Below are 21238 nucleotides of genomic sequence, written 5' to 3'. Positions count from 1 at the left end.
ACTGGCCTTTGTAGTTTGCAGGCCCTGTACTGGTCTCTGAGGGCCCCGAAACTGGCCTCTACGTGAAAACATACGGGTGGGTTTCTGAAGATCAGAGGGCTCACGCAGTCTCCGGCACAGCCTTACGTTGGTCCTGATCGAGATTACTTTGCGTCCTGATGGTCCGGCGCAGATTCCCTCATATTTCGACGTCGGGACCCCATGAGCCGGTGTGGGTCCTGGGGCTGGCAGAGACTGATGAAGTCCTTAGGGCTCAGGGCCAGTCTTTTTAGCAGTAAGACTAGGCAGGTTGAGTGAGCCCCAATAGAGCCGCTGCGAAGCCCCGCAGGAGTCGCGCGCGGCCCTCAGATGCCAATTTTGAAAGCTCGGAACCTGTGGGGGGTCTCCAGAGGTCGGTGTACCTACTCTCTCCCGCCGCCACACAACTTTGTAGGTATGTTACCTATATGGGTAAATGTCATAGTCTGAAAATGCTCTCTGGGTTTCACATGCTTGTTCAAAGCAAGAGGTATCTGTACTTTTCCGAATTGTTTTATAGTGGTAAGGTCATGAATCCGCGTGCCTGACCTTCCAGTATACCTATGCTACACCGATCCGTCGTCATGGTGCAGTGGGCCGACCGGTGGAAGCACCATGGGACGGGAAATGGAATTGGTGATTTTGCCTTAAATTGAGCTTAAAAAATTCACGCAAGAATCAGATGGATGAAGCATAAGTAATGCCAACTGCGCGGCACCTCGTGGACGTAAAAAATTAGCCGATCACCCCCCCCCCCCCTCCCGGTGACGGATAAATGTTATGTCCCGCGAGTGCGACTTTGGCCCCCCCTTTTGCTAGCGGCTGCGACCGCCAGTGGAGTTGACATTTTGCTTTACTCCAGTTTATGACCTGAGAGCCTGGCTGGAAGTGACGGATCCAAACTTTTCACGTTAAAATGGCTGAGGGTGCAATAATCTCTACATAGCGGGCTGGTATAGGAGCGTCTTGCTATGCTGCACCATAGCTGGCTAGTGATTCTCTTTTGGCTAGAAATGGCATTAATCATTATCTCCACTGGCGAAAATGGCACTTGACATCACCGAATCAACGTTCATGTTTGTTAGGATACATAAAATCAGGAAGATTACGCGAATTAGGTAGGCAAACGTGGAATAAAATAGGTGCTGGATGTTTTGGTTTTGGTGCTGAATCAGCAAACAGCAAATACGGAGTTCAACTAGACGATCTGGCAACTTTAGGCTGTGTGGAAGCAATTAGGTGCCAGATTCAGATATTAGGGTCGAGTAAGCATTTTGGGGCTGATCAGCAATTAGGTGCCAGAAACAGCTTTTTAGGGACCAGAAACAAATATTCCCCAATAGAAATACCCTAGCAAAACCTATAAATGTACATAAAAAGAATGCAATGCTACAAGAACTATGAATTTCTGAAGTTATTCTCACATGCTGGAACGTTGAAACTCTACTTTTGTCTTCCATTTCCACGTTTGATTGAGCCATCATATCGAACTGTTTTCGTTCTTCAGTCACAAGCTTTCGCACAAATCTTGAATTTTTACACATCATCTTGAACCATGCTCCAGTCTTTCCAACAAGGTACTATGTAACATCAAAGCAATTTTGATTTGTTACAGCAGCTTCAGATCATGATAGGCTTGAGGTTTGTTACACCATTTGCCAGACAAATCGCTACAAAATGTGTATCAATTCCCAAACTAAGTAATTGATCATATCAGTATTTGCAGTTTCCACACAATGTTTCATAATATTATTCTATGTTTATATAAAGAAACTCAAATTATCCACAAATTGTTATTGAAACACTCCCACTTCAAGAATTCACAGCAATAACAGTACAAGTTCAGAAGCAAACAAACATTGCGCCAGATTTCGTATGAAACGCGCCATCGTCCTGAACTTTCTACCACAGACGGTAGTTCAACCGCAGCTCATTTTTAGGTGTTGTTTTCGTAGTGCGAAAAACCCTGCCCACCTTACCCCACGGCGGAGCTCGGTTGCAATTTGTAAATACGCGTTTCGGGCCGGCGCGCGTTCACTCGCGCTGTGGCGGGGACGGTCGAGCGGTGCCGAAAGTCGGCGGAGTTGTGCGTAACGTCTTGTCTGGCAGTGCCCAAAGAGCGACATGATGACTGAAGAGCAATAAATGCTCAATGCGCATTGCTTGTACACGGCTGATATGTTCGCGGATATTTGTTTTATTTTTATAAGCTGCAACTGACAGGCGGATGACATATACCTGACACAAGGTTAGGAAATATTCACCTGGATTTAAAGCCTATGGCGTTGCAGATAATGCGATAATGGGATGTCGGATGTCATCTAGTAACTGCTGATTTGTACATCACTGTGCACCCATCGATCAACGCAATAATTAGTTAATTGCCTTCGCTTCACATCATAAGGCTCGCTCCCATTTCACCAAGCAGAAAACCTCCATCGAAAATCGTATTTGTTAGGAATCGTTAACGTTTGTTCGAAGCATGTGTGAGTAGTAGGTTGAGGAGTGATGGTCCTCTTGGTTCTATATATAAGAGTCAACAAGAGCGAGCCTAACATTTACTTGACTGTCTGCTGAAATTGATTCATAGCACGTGAAGCGTCAGCGAAATTCATAGTCCTTTACAGATGGCAGGGGTGCCGTTTGTACAGTCTGTCTTAAAAGTACCGCGCAAAGTGACGGTGGATCCATCAAGTCTGACGGAGAAAGGGTCTGCTTTAATTTGAAAGTCACCGACCGATTGACCTAGGGAATGGACGAGGATGTCAACTGCTTCGGTGACCCAAATTTAGCAGGCCCTTTCTCAGTCAGGCTCGATGGATCCACCGTCACTTTGCGCGGTACTTTTAAGACAGACTGTACAGTCTGTCTTAAAAGTACCGCGCAAAGTGACGGTGGATCCATCAAGCCTGACCGATGAAGGACTGCTAAATTTGAGTCACCGAAGCAATGGACATCCTCGTCCATTCCCCAGCTCCATTGGTTCGGTGACTTTCAAATTATAGCAGGCCCTTCCTCGGTCAGGCTTGATGGATCCACCGTCACTTTGCGCGGTACTTTTAAGACAGACTGTACATACAGAGGTCGCTAATGGGCACGGGTCAATGCCGCAGTCGTGGGCGGAGCCTAATGTCATATGACGTATGAAAGCCTCTATCCAGGATGGAAAAACAGTTAACATTACGAGTCAATGACAAGTGCCACAAATATTTAAGTGACAACAAAATGTATTTGAAGAAAAAGTTTCGGCAGGTCTTGAAACGGCTATTTCCTAAATATGGTTGAAATTATTCCACGCATTTAAAAATAATCGTGAAAAATTAGGGTCTCAAAGGGTCTGGCGTTAACAGTAGTCCCTATTGCTTATAGGTCAATAGGCTGTGGGCTAGAACATCAGCATGACAATATGATTTTAGTCCCTTTTTATCCCTCAAATGAGCGAGCGCGTCAAAACTGACCCAAGCGTTCGTCTGATTGTCAAAATAATGGTTGCAGTCGATTCGTCGGATGACGTATCAGTAACTACGAGGTACAGTCTGTCTTAAAAGTACCGTGCAAAGTGGCGGTGGATCCATCAAGCCTGACCGAGAAAGGGTCTGCTTTAATTTGAAAGTCACCGACCAATTGACCTAGGGAATGGACGAGGATGTCAATTGCTTCGGTGACCCAAATTTGGCAGGCCCTTCCTCAGTCAGGCTCGATGGATCCACCGCCACTTTGCGCGGTACTTTTAAGACAGACTGTACCTGGCTAGCCTCAGCCCTGCTACCCTCGGACCTGCCTGCATAGGGGAAATGGGGTCAGATGGTGGATCCCTCTGGGGCTTCCCTAATAAGACGCGCAAAAAGGAGTATATTGCAACGAAACTTCCACTGACCTCGAGTTAATGAATTTTACACCTATTCTAAAAAAATGGCCCTGATTCGAATATGGATGACCTTGGTTAACTTTTTTGAGTTTTATTTGCTTCCACTTACAAGTGTGGTTTTTGGGGCTGATTTCGAGTTTAGCGCCGGTTTGAACCGTTTGAAGTAGTTTTGATAAATGATCGTTATGTAACATGTTACGAAGCTATCGTTGGTGGTTGTCAGTCACCCACTCTACATAGATGGCCGGCAGGAAGCCTGCTGGTCGACCTGACCTGACCCGACCCGATCTACCCAAAATGCATGGAGTCATCATCTTTGTTCAAGACTAACATCGAACTCGTACTCGGGACCCCGATAACAGCTACGGCTTACTAAGTTCTAGCAGGCGGCCAGATTTTTCCTACTTTTGGGCGTTGACCTAAGATGACCCGGCCAAGACCTTGAAATTGGGCATCATCGGCTTTCTCTCATTACGGGCAACATTTTCGCTCTTCCGCGAAACTCTACCTCGATCAGGGGCCGAAAGCATGCCTTATGCGTTACCTTGGTAAACGTTTTACCTTAGCGACCCGCAAAATACGAATAAGAGCTACAGCAACACAGAAAGCGTGTTGCTGTAGTTGTTGCTAAAGTTGGCTGTAAAAGCCAACTTCGCCTCAGATATGACTTCGGGTCTATGGCTTGTGTACCATAGAGTCCAAACAGCTAAACGGACGGATTTTGCCGAAACATTTGTTCTGTAACAACCTATGATCAGTGAATGTGTATGATATTCATGATATCACCATCGTTTTTGTTTCGTCGAAACACGTCGCATGGCTTACAATTTGAACTTAAAAGCTCGAATAGAAAACGTGACATCAGGTCAGGTAAAGGTCATGAACTGACCGGAAAAGAACCTGCTGCATATGGATCGATCTGTGTTACTGAGCTGAACACACTCCAGGTGCTGTCATCGCTCTACAACGTCTCCATCAAAAGTTGTTGTCGAAAATGTGTTAGAGACCTTTGATGACCTAATGACTGACCATTTCAGTCGCCACTGGTCATTAGCTGCACCTTATCTCTAAAATGAACAAGGTGCCATGGCTACAAAAGTATCTAGCGTTTTTAGCATTTTCTTTCAAAGCAGAGGGCATCGTGCTTTTTCCCATATCTTATCATGATTGGTGAGGTCACACACCTATTTGACCTGACTTCGCTTCTCAGGTGTAAAATCCCAGATTCATGAACTGTTGGCACTTATAATCCCATTCATTACACCAAATTTCAGACTTATAGGAGTCAGGACATAATCTATAGGAATGACAAGATTGCAGTTTTAAGAGGCATTAAAACTGAATTTGACATGACATTGTGACCTGACCTCAGGTGACCTCTGCTTGATTTTTATGCACGATGCAAAATTGATGTATAATAAGATATACCGCTGCTTTCGCGGCGCTGCGCGCCGAGGTTTTTCTCCGGGCACACGAAAAAACCGGGAGTGAGGCTAAAAACACCACTACCCATCAAGACGAAGACCGGAAACCCGACCCCCCCCCCACTCAAAAATCCGTGGCGACGCCCCTGGTCCTGGGGCTGGGCGTGTGTGGTCACTTGTCGCATAGAACCGATCGTATCCCCCTCCAAAAATTCGTTTTAGAGATATTCACAAACCCATGGGGGGGGGGTCAACCACCCATCTCCCAAGTGGGGTGCGGAAGGACAGGTAAGGGTGCATACGGTCTCCTCATGACTGGGGCTGGGCGTGTGTGGTCACTTGTCGCATAGAACCGATCGTATCCCCTCCAAAAATTCGTTTTAGAGATATTCACAAACCCATGGGGGGGGGGGGGTCAACCACCCATCTCCCAAGTGGGGTGCGGAAGGACAGGTAAGGGTGCATACGGTCTCCTCATGAATTGCAGCAAAGAAAGAAAACAGGTCAGTCACCAAATAGTCTTTCTGAAAAGTGGACTAAACGCAAAGCCTCCCACCGAGAAATAAATATCCAGCACGCCAAGCGCTTCGAACCGGGCCCTCACTACCGGTCAGTTTGATAGTCAAGCACCCCTACGCTGAGCTACACCGGATGGTGGCTACAGCCGGGGCAAAGTCTGGCCGGGCGGGCGGCGGGGCCGGGAGGTCGGCGGCAAAGTCAATTAATGTTTTTGCGGGTTCGGGTGCCGATCACTCTAGCTTGGTGGAATAATGGTGGATCATTGGAAAAACTTACAGCGTGGAGTCCCGGTTCGAGCCTCGTCAGGGCTCCGGCTGCTTTTCCGAGTTAGGATGGTTTGATTGCTATTAGTGGTTGCGAGCCGTTTATACGGTTTTATACATGCCGATTGATTGTTTGATTGGTTGATTGATTCATTGATTCATTCATTCATTTAATACGTGCCGAATTTAGCATACGAATTGACATCCAGCATCAATCCATAAACGTATTGCCTAAATATCATGCATAGGCACAAGACCGTTGCCTCGATACCGTGCCAAATCACGTATTGCACAATGCACAAGTAAAGTAAATTATATTCGCTGGGTCTTCCGTGCATTGTGCTTAGCAAAAACAAGAGTGCAATTGTTAAGCGACGCAAAATCTGCAATGCAGCAAGTGACCACACACACCCGACCAGCCCCAGGACACGCCCAGCCCCAGGTCCGCTCCCTCCCTCCCCACATCACCCCCTCCCCACACCACAACCAGCCCGCCTATCCACCGAGCCGAGCCAAATCGACAAGCCTGACCCTCCCCCCCCCCAGCCGGTGTGACGCAGCGTCCGGTCAAATCGCTCTAACAGGCGACCCGAGCCGGTGTCATACAGTGTGGGTAGGCTGTGCCGCTTCACTCTCGGGTCATGCGGCACAGCCTACCGGTACCAGGCGGCTGCTGCCAATGCTGAGCCATAGGAACCCGGTAGATAAAGAGTGGAGGACCATCAACCTGTACACGACTGTACTTGATACAGTGCGGTAACCGGCCATTTGATACAACATGCAGTGATCTAGGAAAATCGGTATAAAATCAAAACCGTTTGACCTTTTTCTGTTATTTCTTCACAGGTTGATGCGCAATGGAACAATCGATCATGCATATCATTCATTCAACCATTTTGGAAACTGCTTTCCCTTTTTAAATGCATTACGGTGCGTTTAATGCAGTAGCGAGCCTGTCTCAAACAGCCCCACCAACTTTCGGACTATATGTTTTACGCCGCCAGATATAAACACAACTTTATTTGAAAATTTCACTATCGTTTACTTAGAAATAGTCCTAGATAATCATCCTGTGATTGTTAGAGCTTAGGATCACATCATATTATGACAGCCCTAGCATAAAGTTATGCAATTTTTAGCAGACCGAAATGCTATGTGCAACGAAAAACGAAAAAAAATTGATTATAAGGGTTATATAACTGTAGCTGAAAGAAATACTTGTTGCCAGAAGTTAACAATTTAATTTCAAATCGCATGGCATTAAAAGAATTATCCCTAGCAATTGACCAGTTTTCTTCAATTTCCTTGCAACTTAACCTTCCAGGCGGTGGGAGGGGGGGGGCATTTTTTTGCCCCCCCCCTTTAGTTTTTTCGATATATCTAGAGAACCGCTGCGCCGATCGTCACCAAACTTTCAGTACCCTCCCGGGAGCAGCTAGCGCACATGGTGACCAAAAATTTTTCCAAAGGCTATGATAGGTTGGCCGCTAATGACGTCAGAGTGACGTCATTTTTGCCATTTTCGACCCAAAGAAAGGTTTCGCGGGAAGAGCTGTCAGGACTACAGCTTTAGAGATACAGAAAAATGTTTCAGACATAAAAGGTATGGAAATAAAAGGGCTACAAAACTGCTATTTCGGTTTCTCGAATTTTGTGGATTTTGACCCCCGAAAAAGGAAAAAATAGATTTTTTGAATATAATAGCCAAAAAATCCAAAAAGTTTTTTGAATTTCGAAAAAACGGAATATATGTGATAGCCCTTACCGCCTTCTATCTACATACCAAATTTGAGATCGATACCTCTTTTTTTTGGCCAAGTTATAGCGAAAAAAACTGTTCAAAATTGATGACGTCAAATTTTCAAACTCAATTTTTAGCCATTCTAGACCTCGTAGCGCAAAACAAAGACCACCATTAGACTCTCCGTGACGAGCTGCATCGAATCGATACCCATTTTATGCAAAAATATCAACTTTGAAATTTGACCTTTTTTGACCTGACCTTGACCTGACCTCCACCAGAAAGTGACCTAAACCGTACCTAATGGTCTTATAACCAACACCATTGAGTTGGAAATGAAAAAATGGCCATAAAACATGCATCGCATAACCTTAGTAAAGTTGGGCTCATGTGGTGACCCTTGGTGACCTTTGGTGACCTGACCTGTGACCTGACCTGGTATGACCAGTGACCTCTAATAGCAACATATGTACTAGACAACTGACGCCTTATCGCTGATTTTCGACAAAATGCGTTTTACTTGGTGTTATAGCGCTTTCCCTAGAAGCCCCGTGAACGGTGAAACATTTTATCTTTGACCTGACCTGTGACGTCATCGGTGACCCCGAGGTCAATGAAATTTGGTTTCCTTCGACAAATTTGACAGGGCTATCGAACGCCGTTTGAATTTTCCGGATCCGTCCAGTAGTTTCGGAGATACGGGGGGGGGGGGCAAAAAAGTGCCCCCCCCCCCCACCGCGCGGAAGGTGGCTGGTAGGCCCACCGCCTGCCGGGTTAAACTGTCTCAAATAGTCCCACACTATGGGGCTATTTGAAACAGGCTTCAATTAGAAAAATAACTTTATTCATGGTTACTATAGGTGAACCAAAATTGACCTATCTGAAAGCGGTTACAGAGAACTACGTTTTTGCTATTAACGTGCTATAGGAAATATCAACCGTTTTGAAGGGAGAGGCCAAAAACAGTAAATTCCGTTTCAAATAGCCCCACTTTACGGTACCTATGATATTTGCAATGAGGTAAACAGCAGGCACAGTTGCCTGAGTTGCCTATGCATACAAGCATACTCTTATTTGATACCTACTCTGACTTCTCAACTCTTCATACTATTTACTCAACATTTAAAAACAAGAGCTTTAAAAACGACTTACAAATTCCATTCCCGTAATTACTCTAAGCTAAGCATACCTACACTATATACCCACGATTTTGTCGCAGTTTTATAACAATGTGCATTGTGCAATAACCAAGATCATAGTGCATTTGAATTATGATAGAATGAGTTAAAGGTAGTGTGCCAGCTTTCCTGGACCGTATGGAGTTAATGGCCCAGATAAGGAGAACCGGATTTTTAGAACTTATCCATACCTTCAAAACTCATGGAAACGTCTTAAATTCTTCAAATTTTGAGTACCCCAGTGCGAAATTCGCCCCGACGGGTTGTCGGTCGTACCCCAACCACATTTCACACCACTATGAACAATAAATGCACACACTGAAATCGCTATTACCGATATGCTCATCCAATCAAGTTTCGATAAACCCGTTCAGCATCATCTCCTGCGGTTTCGAACACGCCTGTTAGGTGGTGCGGTAGACCGCGCCCAAAGCCAGGGCCCCGGTAACGTGAGGTAGCCGAGTCGGGGCAGCGTGCGCTGACCCAAGCCGGGGCCGCGCGTCCTCCCGGTGTCATGTGATAGCCCGGGGCTGCCCGCGGGGATGCGGTAGACCGCGCCCAAAGCTGCGGCCCCGGCTTGGGTCAGCGCACGCTGCCCCGACTCGGCTACCTCACGTTACCGGGGCCCTGGCTTTGGGCGCGGCTTCTGCTCATACTTTGTGGTACGGTGGTGGTGCGTCGGGCCGCGCGCTCTGACTTCGGCCAAGAAAAATGCGTCAGCTGATCATTGTCATTTCTGCCACTTGCGTGTGGTGAAATGGGGTCATAACTTAAGAGACGGCTTTTTCATATCAATTATTTTACATAGAATCATATTTCAAACCATAAATAATGTTCGACAGCCAAATTAAAGAAACAATACCAATACAGGCTTACAGTTTAAATTCGACATTGTGTTGTCTACGATTAGACAGCTGATAACTCATTCCCGTACGTCGTAACTCTATAATGACCTTTGCTTATTGTCCCATGTGCGCCGCATTCGCGATTGTTGCCGACGCCTGTTTGCAGGTCAGCCCACTACAGTTGTTATACATATCGAAAAACCGATAATCTTTTAGGCGAAAAAGGCACTATTCCAGGCCCATTTTTGATTTTTTTTTTGCGATATTAGGTAAAAACAGAAGCTTCTTATCCTAGGAAAAATAAAATGGGAAATCTTTCAAAGGTGGCACACTACCTTTAAATTGATGAAAGAAAGAAGCTCCTGCCTCCTCGTCATGGTGAGACGTTTGGCACTATTTGCAGTGTTCTGGCTCTACCTACCGGGGTGGATCAGTCTAATGTCTAAATTTGGGGACTGTGACAATTTGTTCACCTCGAGTCAAACTGCTGGAACCGAATGGTTTCGGACCACATATCCTGTATCCCTATGGTGTACGACTTTCAAGTCGATTCAAGGTGTCAAGAATCCAAGCTTAATGTGGACTGAATATGTAGTATGTACTGTCTTGACGGACATGTGATGATGAATGCATCGACTGTTTTCCCCGCGTAAATTTTGTTTTGGACCTCTGATAACCGTGACGCAAGTCGTGAACCGCGGCTCAGGACAGCTTGGCCGGACGGAGATCGTGGGTATTCACTATTCACGACTGAGCTCCATGAAGCTGACAGACGGGAACCGGCTCCGGACCTCCCCAACAGTGGACGGGTTGGAATGGAGGGCCCGGAGCTGTACGCCGAGCGATTGCGGTGCTTCGGCTTCCGAAGTGCCCTGCTGTCTATGACGGCCATCCTTGGATGCAACTTTCAGTTGCTAAACTCAATTTTCCTCCTTTATTGATGCCTCTCAACTTCAAATTATATCCTACTTTCCTTCTGACAATCGATGCAAAATAGTTCAGTATGTAGGGATCAAAATATTTCAGTAATGTATGTAGCTGGAACACCCTGTAAGAACTAATTCATAATCAATCAGCATCGACAACTCGGGAGCCGCCGAGTTGGTTATGGCACACACCAGGCCCAGGGATTTCGCATCTCTTCTAAAAGATGTTGTCCAGACGGACACCTGGGACATGTCATATCTGCGATTAGCACAGACATCTTGAACGCCGAACAGAACGAAGGCCATGGTGTGTATCTGTCCGCGACAGCCGGGCCAAAAGTCAAGGACATTTGTGCCAAAACTGTTTCTAATGGAACGAACTTAAGCTGAAATAAATAAGTAACTTTAGGTTAAGGTAAAAACGGTCGCAGTACAACAAAGGTCTAAGGTCACCTATACTCGTATAATGAGCATATCACAGACAACCCCGCTCTTGGACATGACAACACCACTCTGTGTGTAATAACAGTAACCAGGATAACATGCAGCTGGTAAAACCGGACGAGGCACCTTGGTGCAGGGCTGCGGAGTCGGAGTCGGAGTCGGAGTCGGAGTCGGTCGGAGTCGACAGTTGTGACCGGAGTCGGAGTCGGAGTCGGAGTCGATATTGGAAACCTCAGCCGGAGTCGGAGTCGGAGTCACCGAAAATTTGTCGACTCCGCAGCCCTGCCAGGTGTGCGGAGTCGGAGTCGGGAGTTGGAGTCGATCGGAGTCGACATTTCTGCCCGGAGTCGGAGTCGGAGTCGGAGTTGGTTTTTGAAAGCCGGAGTAGGAGTCGGAGTCGGAGTCGCCGTAAATCCATCGACTCCGCAGCCCTGCCTTGGTGCATGACTGCGTCATAGAACTTCGCAAAAAACGGCCGCAGCTTCGTTCAATAACCGCAGAGACTGCCAGCAACCAGTCCCGTTATAATGTTGAGCACGGCACTGCCCGGGAACGTTCCAGTCTGTTGGCCGGTGATATTAGAGAAGCCCGGGATTACTGAAAATCCTGACAATGTGGTAGCCATAAATAGTAAACACCCTGAACCAGACCATACAACAGCCAAAAACGCCACGAATTATAGGTTCACTGGATGCCAGCAACACGTAGGGTGTTTCATTACACTATGGTAAAATAATTTTGGTTCAAAACTCAGCCATATCGACTTTGCCCCAACTCTACCAGTAAAACTGAATCGATTGATACGCTTGAAACCCAATATTTAGGGGTCGCACACTTTTGTCACCAAAACTCGTTACACAGAGAAGGGGGCACATCCTTCCTTGGTGCGCTTGGGCAGCGCCTTCCGGTTGAGTTCCACGACTCGCAGGCCATCGTTGTTAGGGCCCTGCCGCCCTCAATAGACCGTTGCAGAGCCCTCAGATGCCAGCATAGCCCCCGCAGCCTGGTTGTGTTGGGGCCCTCAGAGGCCGTCGCTGGACCGCCTGAAGCCAAATGGGCCCTCAGACTTGAGTTGGGTCTAGGGCCGTCACGAGGGCCCTCAGAGACCGTCGTAGAGACCCTCAGGGGCCAGTGGGGCCCCTGGAGTCCTGTGGGACCCTCAGCGGTCGTCATGAGGGCCCTTAGTGGTCGTTATAGGGCCCCAGGGGACAGAGTTCGTCGTGAGAGCCCACAGAGATCATCGTAAGGGCCCTCAGAGGCCGTCATAGGGGCCCTCAGAGGCCAGCGTGGCCCCTGGAGTCTCTGTGGGACCCTCAGCGGTCGTCACGAGGGCCCTTAGTGGCCGTTGTAGGGCCCCAGGGGACAAAGCCCTCAGGTGGGAGCCCTCAGAGATCGTCATAAAAGGGCCCTCTGAGGCCGTCGTGGGGGCCCTCAGATGCCGTGTGGAGCACCAAACGCGGCTCGGGACACTTCTAGCCGGTGTGGAGGCCCCGACTAGCATGGGGCGCTCCTGACCATAAATAGACACCCCGGATGATTCAACATCAGTGTTCGTTTCCCGATCACTGGTTTTCAGGAGAAAATATATAGGATGGTGCGACGGGCCCCTTGTATGGATTTTGGGGGTGCAAAAAAGATATGTTTGCACCCCCATGTTTTTCGATGGGGGTGCAGCTGCACCCCCTGCACCCCCTATTCCGCCGCCACTGCCTGGCTTTCTCAACCAAATCAGTTCGCAGGAAGACTACTCATGTTACGGCCAGAAACAAAATCAGAGATGAAAAGTCGCAGAAATGTGCGACCTCTAAACATCATCAGAATGAAGTGAAATTTTACACAGAAACTTGTGAGCAGATGACATTTTAGGGGAACATCGATATGACTCGCAATATGGCACTTTGAAAATGTGAAACACCCTAAGCAACAGTTGTCGATAAAAACTGTGATTACTGAAGAAGACAAGCGCAAGTCAAAGCATACGCAAGGACCCAAACAAGTAGCGATCCCCGACATCGCGGCAGTCAGGCAGGGAGTCGGGGGCCGCAGGACCGGTCAATCCCTGTGACAGGTCAGTGGCCGGCTCCCGGCCCTCTGAGGGGGAAGGAGGAGCCGTCAGAGACGAGGGGACGCTCACCGGGCGAGCCGCAATCCCAGAAGGAGAGCAGGTGGTCGGAGGAGGCCTCGGACAGGTAGCGGCCGGTGGCAGCCATCTCGGCCGCCGACTGACGCCGCGGACACATGCCGGCCGCCGGCGCCGAGGGGCCGCCGTCCCCAGCGGACGAGCCAGCCGGCGCCGGCCGCCGAGGGGTCGATCCGGGCCGCAACGCTGCCGGCGCCGCCACCCACAGCCTGCAGCCTCAGTCAGCGCCGACGGACGGGCCGCCGGACAGGTCAGCTCGGGCGGCCTCGGCGCGCACACGGGCACGACCGATCGGTCAGATCGGCGACTCGGGCTGCCGCGACCGCGCACGGAACACGACACGGGACCACGTGGCCGCGACACGTTCCGATGGCACTCGATTGGTCCACGGGCGGCGGACAACCACGTGACCCGTGCACAGAAGGGAGACGATCACGTGACGCGGTCGACGCGCGAGGTGTCCACCGCCTCAGCTCTTCACCACTGAGACGCAGTCGCCCGGCCGGCCGGCCAGCCGGCAGTCAGCTGACCCGCAGAGGTGCAAACCGGCGCGCCGCCGCGGGCCCACAGCCGCTCCGAGAAGGCGGTCACGCAAAGCTTCCACATGACTAAGTAGGGGGACCGAAAATTTAGAAAACGAGTGAGAATTCCTCTGATCTCCATCCTCACTTTTCAGCGAAAAGAGCGATCTTAAGACTCAAGGCGTTGTGGACAGATTAATATCTCGTCATACCAGAGGGCATGACGTGTATGCTACGCACAGTAAAAACTAATACACACATTGGACACTGGACAGCTTATACAGACGTTCGGCCAGACATTCGAATCGGTGTTCACGTAATTTATTCACGGCAAGTGCAATAAATTACAATAAAATAAATTACATCAAGTGCAGCTTCAAACCCAAAAAAAACATACACATCAGCGTAGGGCTTAATTTTTACGCCATCAAATACAGATTCAAAATGTTATTCTATACAGAGCTGCGGAGTCGGAGTCGGAGTCGGAGTCGGAGTCGGTCAGAGTCGACAGTTGTGACCGGAGTCGGAGTCGGAGTCGGAGTCGATTTTAGAAACCCGAGCCGGAGTCGGAGTCGGAGTCACCGAAAATCTGTCGACTCCGCAGCCCTGCTAGGTCTGCGGAGTCGGAGTCGGGAGTTGGAGTCGGTCGGAGTCGACAATTCTGCCCGGAGTCGGAGTCGGAGCCGGAGCTGGTTTTTGAAAGCCGGAGTCGGAGTCGGAGTCGGAGTCGCCGAAAATCCATCGACTCCGCAGCCCTGATTCTATATGTTAAATTTGCGGATAAAAATGCAGTGGGGCTGATTTAAAAAATTGTTTGTGCGGAAGCGGAAAAGATTGATATTTCTGAAGAGTTGCCAGCAAAACGGCATTTAATTAAATTAATTGTGTGCAGTCAATCATTGTCCCGTCCCGCTGCCATGCAAATAACTTTCAAATTATTTGGGAATGGCTCTCACCGAGAACTGGTAATTTAATATTTTTGTTTGTTTGTTTGTTTGTTTGTTTGTTTGTTTGTTTGCTTGTTTGTATTTGGTCCAAATGTTCAAAATGTTTACCATAACAAAATTAAGGGCAAGAAAACCTACGCCATTCGTTTGTTTGTTTGTTTGTTTAAGCACATTATCAATGGGTGTGATGTGTTGATAAACAGAACTTGGTCCATGTGTGGGCACTGGGCAATGGGCAATAGGAACCCACGGGGCAATGTTTTCCATCTGTCACGATTGGGGTGGCACGAGAGTACGTGTAGGGCGCCGCTCCTACATCTCAAATAGGTAGGTACGGCTGGGCCGATAGCGCTCGAAGTTGGTGGGCCGTTAAGGACTCTTTCGAAGGGTGCACGCCGCACTTAGCCAGCTGAGGATCATTTCGCACGCACGGGGTCACTCCTACATCTCAATAACGGATAGGCCAATTTCTGAAGTGGGTAGCCACGCTAGTAGGGAGTGCGTAGACAAGTGACCAACACAAGCCAGTCGTAGTCTTACTTTGCCCGTGCACACGTGCAGGATGCCACTTTTTCCTTTCGTTACAGCAGCCTGTAACTCTATTCGTTTAATATCGACAACTTCGATGTACGTCACATTGTCACAACAGCTACGCATGCTCGGTCGTGCCTGTATTTAAGGCAAACATAAACTAGGTATTCGAATATATTTGTTCCGTTATCGGTATGAAGTGAGAACGACAGAAGTATCCAGGCAACACATAATTTTCCACACACAAAAAGGTTTGATATTAATATTACGGTACCAGCATTGCGTTCAGAAACCAATGATACGGTACATCGCGCCATGTAGTGCTTGTCCGTTTGCAAACTTCTCACGACATTGCATAGTAATTAGCATCAAAACATCAACAGGCGTCAGCACACGGATGCTCGCTCCAGCGCGGGTGGGGAGCCCGTGGACAGGAATACCCGTATAGCCGAGGTGTCACCAGTTACCGCGGTGGCGTATTCATCTGTCAGCGTATCCGCGCTAGCAGCGAGACTTGGCGCCGCGCTCCCGCCCCCGGCGAGGCACAGCGCGCCTCCCGTCAGGCGCCGGGCGCCGACGGAGACCGCGCCGTGGACGTCCGCAATGACACGGTAACGCCACAGCTATACGGCCTATTGACGGACACCATACCAGCGCGATTCGCGGCGCACTAACCGGCTCGGACGGGCATCACATGATTGAAATCATGTAAATAGGCTCCCGGCTCAGTGCACTGTATAGATCCGATTAAAGGTGTTCCTAAGTAAAATGGAAAGGCCAACAGAGCCATTTTGTAGGATACCTGTGCAATGTCCATAGCTTTGCTCGCAGTTTTTAAAAATTCTTAGTTTTAATCTTTTGCTGCGTTTTCCATTTTCAATGAAAACAGGAAACAGTCTGGGGTCTGGGCCTTATAGTCTGGGCCTTATAATCACAGCGAAGTTAAGACATGTCAGACGTTTTAATTAATAATAAGGAGTGCAGGTCTCCATCATACATAAATCATTTTTAACTGGATGAAAATATGTACCTTAGAAAATATCATTAAATATGCGCATTGGGTTTGTGCTTACCGGCGAAAAAAGCGAGAATATTCGTCTCCCCATCACTTCATTCGCCGGAGACAACAAATATGTCCTTCAGTGTAATTAAACCTCGCCGGCAATGGCCATTCTGCAATTTTACAACCCAGGACGGCGCATGTCTGCCTTTATGACCTGAATCGGATGATCTCGGTCCACAAAACACGCCCTCATTAACCCCAGTCCTGCTGGGGGGGGGGGGGGGTAAGAACATTCTCCTTGCGGGTTGTTGCGAATATCCTCAAAACGGGAGGCGCTTGGCACACCTTATCATGCATCTTTTTTTGCACATTTAAAAATGTCAGCTCCAGGTCTCTCAAGGTCAGGTCACCAGGTCACGTCAAGTGACTTCACCTCAGAACTGGAACTTAGTGCTTGACATAGCTCCACCGAGTGACGGATCCCTTTGAAACTTTCAGCAATTGATAAGACCAACAGTATGTATAAATTGTATCCCTTTTTACAGCCAAATACAGACATAGTGCATATAACTAGTGCAAATGCAAATACTATGCAGACATAGTGCATAGTGCAAATAGTGACATAGTGCAGTTCAGTAATGGCGCAACCCATTTCGACAGTTCGCTATTGACACTTGACAGACTATGCCGTACTGTCGAAATCACCTGCACTTTTACTGAACTGTGTGCACTCAGCACTGCCGCCTAAATTGGGCGTAAAAGGTGTATATCTCGGAATTTTGATATCGGTGACCTAGCGTCAGGTCAATTTTTTTCTCTCCAGTATCCATTATAAACATATAAATATAAGGTATCGAATTGAATGATTAAGCTCGTGAACTCTCTTTATGTCCCTGAGGTCACCACAGGTCGCGAAAGGTATTCATCAGTTTTTTTTTTGCTTATCATTTTTGATATAGGCATAATAGAGCGATGAAAACACCTTACATGTATTCAGCTCGACGATACAGATCGACTGATATGCAAGACGACCTTTTTCGCTCATGTCATGATCTTGAACTGAGGTCAAATTTTCAAATTTACCTTTCAACGTCAAATTATAATTCATTCGACACGTCTCGACGAGAGGAACACGATACCGGCAAAAGTTAGCTCATGCAAGTTTTCTCGTGCATTTTTTAGTCAAAAGTTATTGCAGAAAAACCGCTTCTGCAATGAAAACGCCTATGTTGGTACTTGGTAGTTTTTGCCCCCTGCAGGCCAAAGCGTTGGGTGTCGATCTTAGGTTGGATCTGAGAGGATTGTTCAGAAAGAACGTTACCAGGGTTAACAAATGCGCTTCTCTGCGGCGCTGGAGCTCTATTCATCTCCGAGATATGCGCTGGTTTGTCAAAAATAATCAGAATAGGCGAAATTTGACCTTCGGTGACGTCTGGTAACCTGATCGTTGACATGATCTAAAAAATAGCCGAATCAATTCGTCATTAGTTTTGACGCTCTTTCGAGCAACGCCTACCACGTGTCGCTACGTGGACCAGGAACCGAAGTAAAAGGGATGTTCAATCCCCTCCCCCCTAGCAGGGCGTGGAAATCCAGGAGCCCCAGCGGGGCGCGGGTTAAACGACAAAAATGCATGGTCAATGAACGCCAAAATGATTTTCCAGCGTCTTAACTCTTAATGTTGGCCTGGAAGCATCACCAAACACGAGATATGTGCCTTATGCTGAAAGATGTTCGCTGATAATTTCTTATGAATGCCCTAGCACATTTATCTAAACGTAATTGGGGTAAATATTTTATTCGGACTACGTCTGGTATGAATGCTTGATATCCTTAATCCTTGTGTTATCATTGCCTTAATTTAACTACTAGGAATTATGGGCGCAACTGCGTTGTTATTGCCTGCGTTCGCCGCACCTGCTGCCGTCCAAAGGGTTGCATTCAACGACACTCAAGCGTGTGTTCAGAGAGCGGAGCAGACAAAAACCGGGCAGGCCGGCGAGAGTCGCCACTCGCCGGCCACCACTCACCGTCGACAGGCGAGTGCTCGACGCGCAGATACTGTTTTTCGAACACCATCGGCACGCCGTGGCCGGCGCCGCCGTGGTGCTGGTCGGTGCGCGTCTTGCGACCCTCGCGCTCGGCACTGTCCTTCTCCTCCTTTTCGATTTTCCGTTTCCGGGTGACGCTGGAGGGCGGCGGCGGCGCTGCCGGCACCGTGCCCTGCCGGCCGCCGAGGGCAGGAGAATGTCAGACGGCGGGTCTGACGGTCCCTGGATCCATTCGCGACAAGTGTCATACCAAAGGTTTGGGATCGCTGGTGCAAAAGTTCAGCTATAACAAACGCCTATTAAATGCAAAAATGTTTGTAAGCAATTCAGTCCATCATAATTTGTTGTTCCCAGGAATAGAGTTCTCTAGTCAGATACACATTTGTCAATATCAGCATCATTGCATATGCTACCAAATGCCGTGCATAGGAAAGTACCTACGGCACTTTATACGATTGGCCCCTTGGGACGGTAAATGGGTGGGCGGGCAGTATCCGGCGGCCGTTGACGACAGACGTGATCAAAATGAATACAGGATGTGTGCCGATATAGCTCAGTGTGACTGTGTAGGCCCGTTACCAAGCCCCGCCAGACAAAGCAGCCACGGCGCACTCGAAAATCACATCACGTAATACACCTTTTTGCAGCCATTTCCAGAGACGTCAGGCCATCTGCACAATAGTGGTTCTGTGGCTGGCTTCGAGACGGTGGCTTCTGAATGGCGTGACCGCCCATAAACCATCAGGCCCTCCCAGCGACCCGAACCAGACCCGCCCGCCCCCGCTCCTCGGCCGGCCGGCGGCGCGTCACGCACCGTGTTGGAGAAGGAGGGCGAGCTGTTGCGGCCCGGGTGCGGCAGCGCCTCCCTGAGCGGCGCGCCGCCGGCCGGCACCGTGGCGAAGCCGGCCGGCCGAATCTTGTGAATGGTGCTGTCGCCGCGTCCGGTCTGCACCAGGAAAAAGTCGGACTCGTCCGAGGCGTTCTCGTCGAGCTCAATGCCGTGGCCGCGGTTGCCGATGCCTGCGCCGCGGTCCACGCGGGCCATTGGCTGACGGCGGAGTCTTTAGACGTGCGGCAGGAGAGCTGCTGGAAGCAAAGAACCCACGGACGCCGCCGTAATAACGCTCACTGCTAAGGCAATTGGATGGAATAGACATGCAGACTGATGAAAGCATTAAAACTGCTCAATCGCCAGCTAAACTTATTCCAAGTTGTCTGCCCACCCATGCCTTGTCGCCAGCATAGAGCACAAAAAATGCAAGGAATAGGCAGTGGCGCGGGAACCGGGGGGCTAGCGGGGGTTGAGCCCCCCAGCTTTTCGGCTGGGGGGGCTCGTAATGTATTTGAGCCCCCCCCCCCAAGCTGGAGGAATCGAAATCGGAAATCTACCAACATAATTTCATAGATTCATACATAGGCGCGGGAACTGGGGAGGGGGCAGTGGGGGAAGCTTGCCCCCACAACTCTGCGGCAGTGGGGGCGGTGCCCCACAACGTTTCATGAGGCCAGGAACCGTTGGGCAGCTTGTCCTCCCCAAATTAGGGGTTGTGGGTCGCAAAGGAAGAAAACATGTAAGTGAAAAATCCACCTATTTCACTGGCTCGGCAACTCATTTGGCAGATTAAAACCTTTACTCCAGGTTGCCAAAACGGTAATTTCTTCACTCAGCTGAGACGGAATACCTCACTTTTTGAAAATATTTTCGTGTTTTTTTTTTGTTGTTGAAAAGGCCAAGGTCTGAAAAATAAGTGGCCTAAAACCGGTGAGAAAACTAGATTTGGGGGAACCCTAGGTTGATTTCTATTATGGTTCAGCCCCCCCAGTCTGGAAGAAGTTCCCGCGCCACTGGGAATAGGTGGCTGAAGAAATTGTAGATAAAATAACACACAAGGTTACTACATAGGTATGACAACCTACAAACCTACAGCGCCTCTCCTTGGTTGGAAAACCTTCGTGTGACGTCTGCTCTACTAATGCCTATTTTTTAATTAATCCTTTAATGATTTCATTGTAAAATAATGAACATCTTCATCTAAATGTACAAATTTCAGAGCTGTCATCACTAGCAACTAGGTAACAAGTCTGCGCAAATGACATTACAAAGTGCAAAATTATGTGGTGTGATTTGGATTGGCAAAACAATGGGACAGGGATATCAAGTAACTAACAATATGAAAAAAATACATCAACATTAACCAGCTTGATTATAACACAAGTAATGAAGCAGATCAAGATGAAATCAAGATCAAGCTCACAGATGTGAGATGCACACACATTGCTGTGGATACCACTTCGATTAAATTCAACCAAAGAAAGCAACAGATACTCACATGCTTGTCAAACTATTCTCTATGCACTAAAAATGTGATAAACAGCATCAAACTTGATCAAATTGCGAGCATTTCACTGAGGGTGTCCGAGGGTTCCCGTTAGTTTGTCGTTGGCGCTCGGCTCGCGCGCGAGCCGACGTCACCGCCTGTGACGTCGGCTCGCGAAATACGTCATACCCTGCACACAAAATAGCCGGCTGCCGAACAGCGCTCATATCGCGCACACCACTCACCCCACGGACGTATAATTAAACTGGACCCGCAACCACCTCCATTCAGGTGAAGCCGACAAGGCGCCATTTTACGTTGCCAAAAACCCATGCTCTGAAAGGTCATCGAACCATTACAATTGGAATTGCGTCTAAACGGATGATCGGATCGAGATGCTGGTGGTACCGTTCGATGGGTAATGCTTTGAGGCAGGTGATGATGCATGACACAGGTCATTCGGTGTCACGTGGCGCGTGCCACGTGCCGACAAAGTCGGGA

General features: G+C 48.6%; 1 protein-coding gene across 6 annotated transcripts in view; it reads right to left on the bottom strand.

The window, feature by feature from the left end:
* Positions 1 to 20991, bottom strand: part of LOC122378683 (upstream-binding protein 1-like) — a 67592-nt gene extending 46601 nt beyond the window's left edge. For 2 of the 6 annotated variants that reach the window (XR_006256064.1, XR_006256063.1), the window contains exons 1-3: positions 20750 to 20851; positions 19234 to 19505; positions 18399 to 18591 (exon numbers count right to left, since the gene is read on the bottom strand). Coding sequence is in view for 4 of the 6 variants with exons in the window: in XM_043360024.1 (XP_043215959.1) it covers positions 18399 to 18591; positions 19234 to 19464 (424 nt within the window). In the remaining 2 variants the exon portion in view is untranslated. Of the gene's footprint in view, positions 1 to 13360; positions 13852 to 18398; positions 18592 to 19233; positions 19506 to 20587; positions 20670 to 20749 lie in introns of those variants that run through there. The other 4 variants (XM_043360024.1, XM_043360025.1, XM_043360027.1 and 1 more) reach the window with 4 other exon arrangements.
* Between the last annotated feature and the right edge of the window lie 247 nt (positions 20992 to 21238).

The sequence above is a fragment of the Amphibalanus amphitrite genome, unplaced genomic scaffold, assembly GCF_019059575.1.
Source record: "Amphibalanus amphitrite isolate SeventyFive unplaced genomic scaffold, NRLGWU_Aamphi_draft 000063F_arrow, whole genome shotgun sequence".
Taxonomy (NCBI): Eukaryota; Metazoa; Arthropoda; class Thecostraca; order Balanomorpha; family Balanidae; genus Amphibalanus; species Amphibalanus amphitrite.
This window is presented reverse-complemented; position numbering and strand designations above follow the sequence as displayed.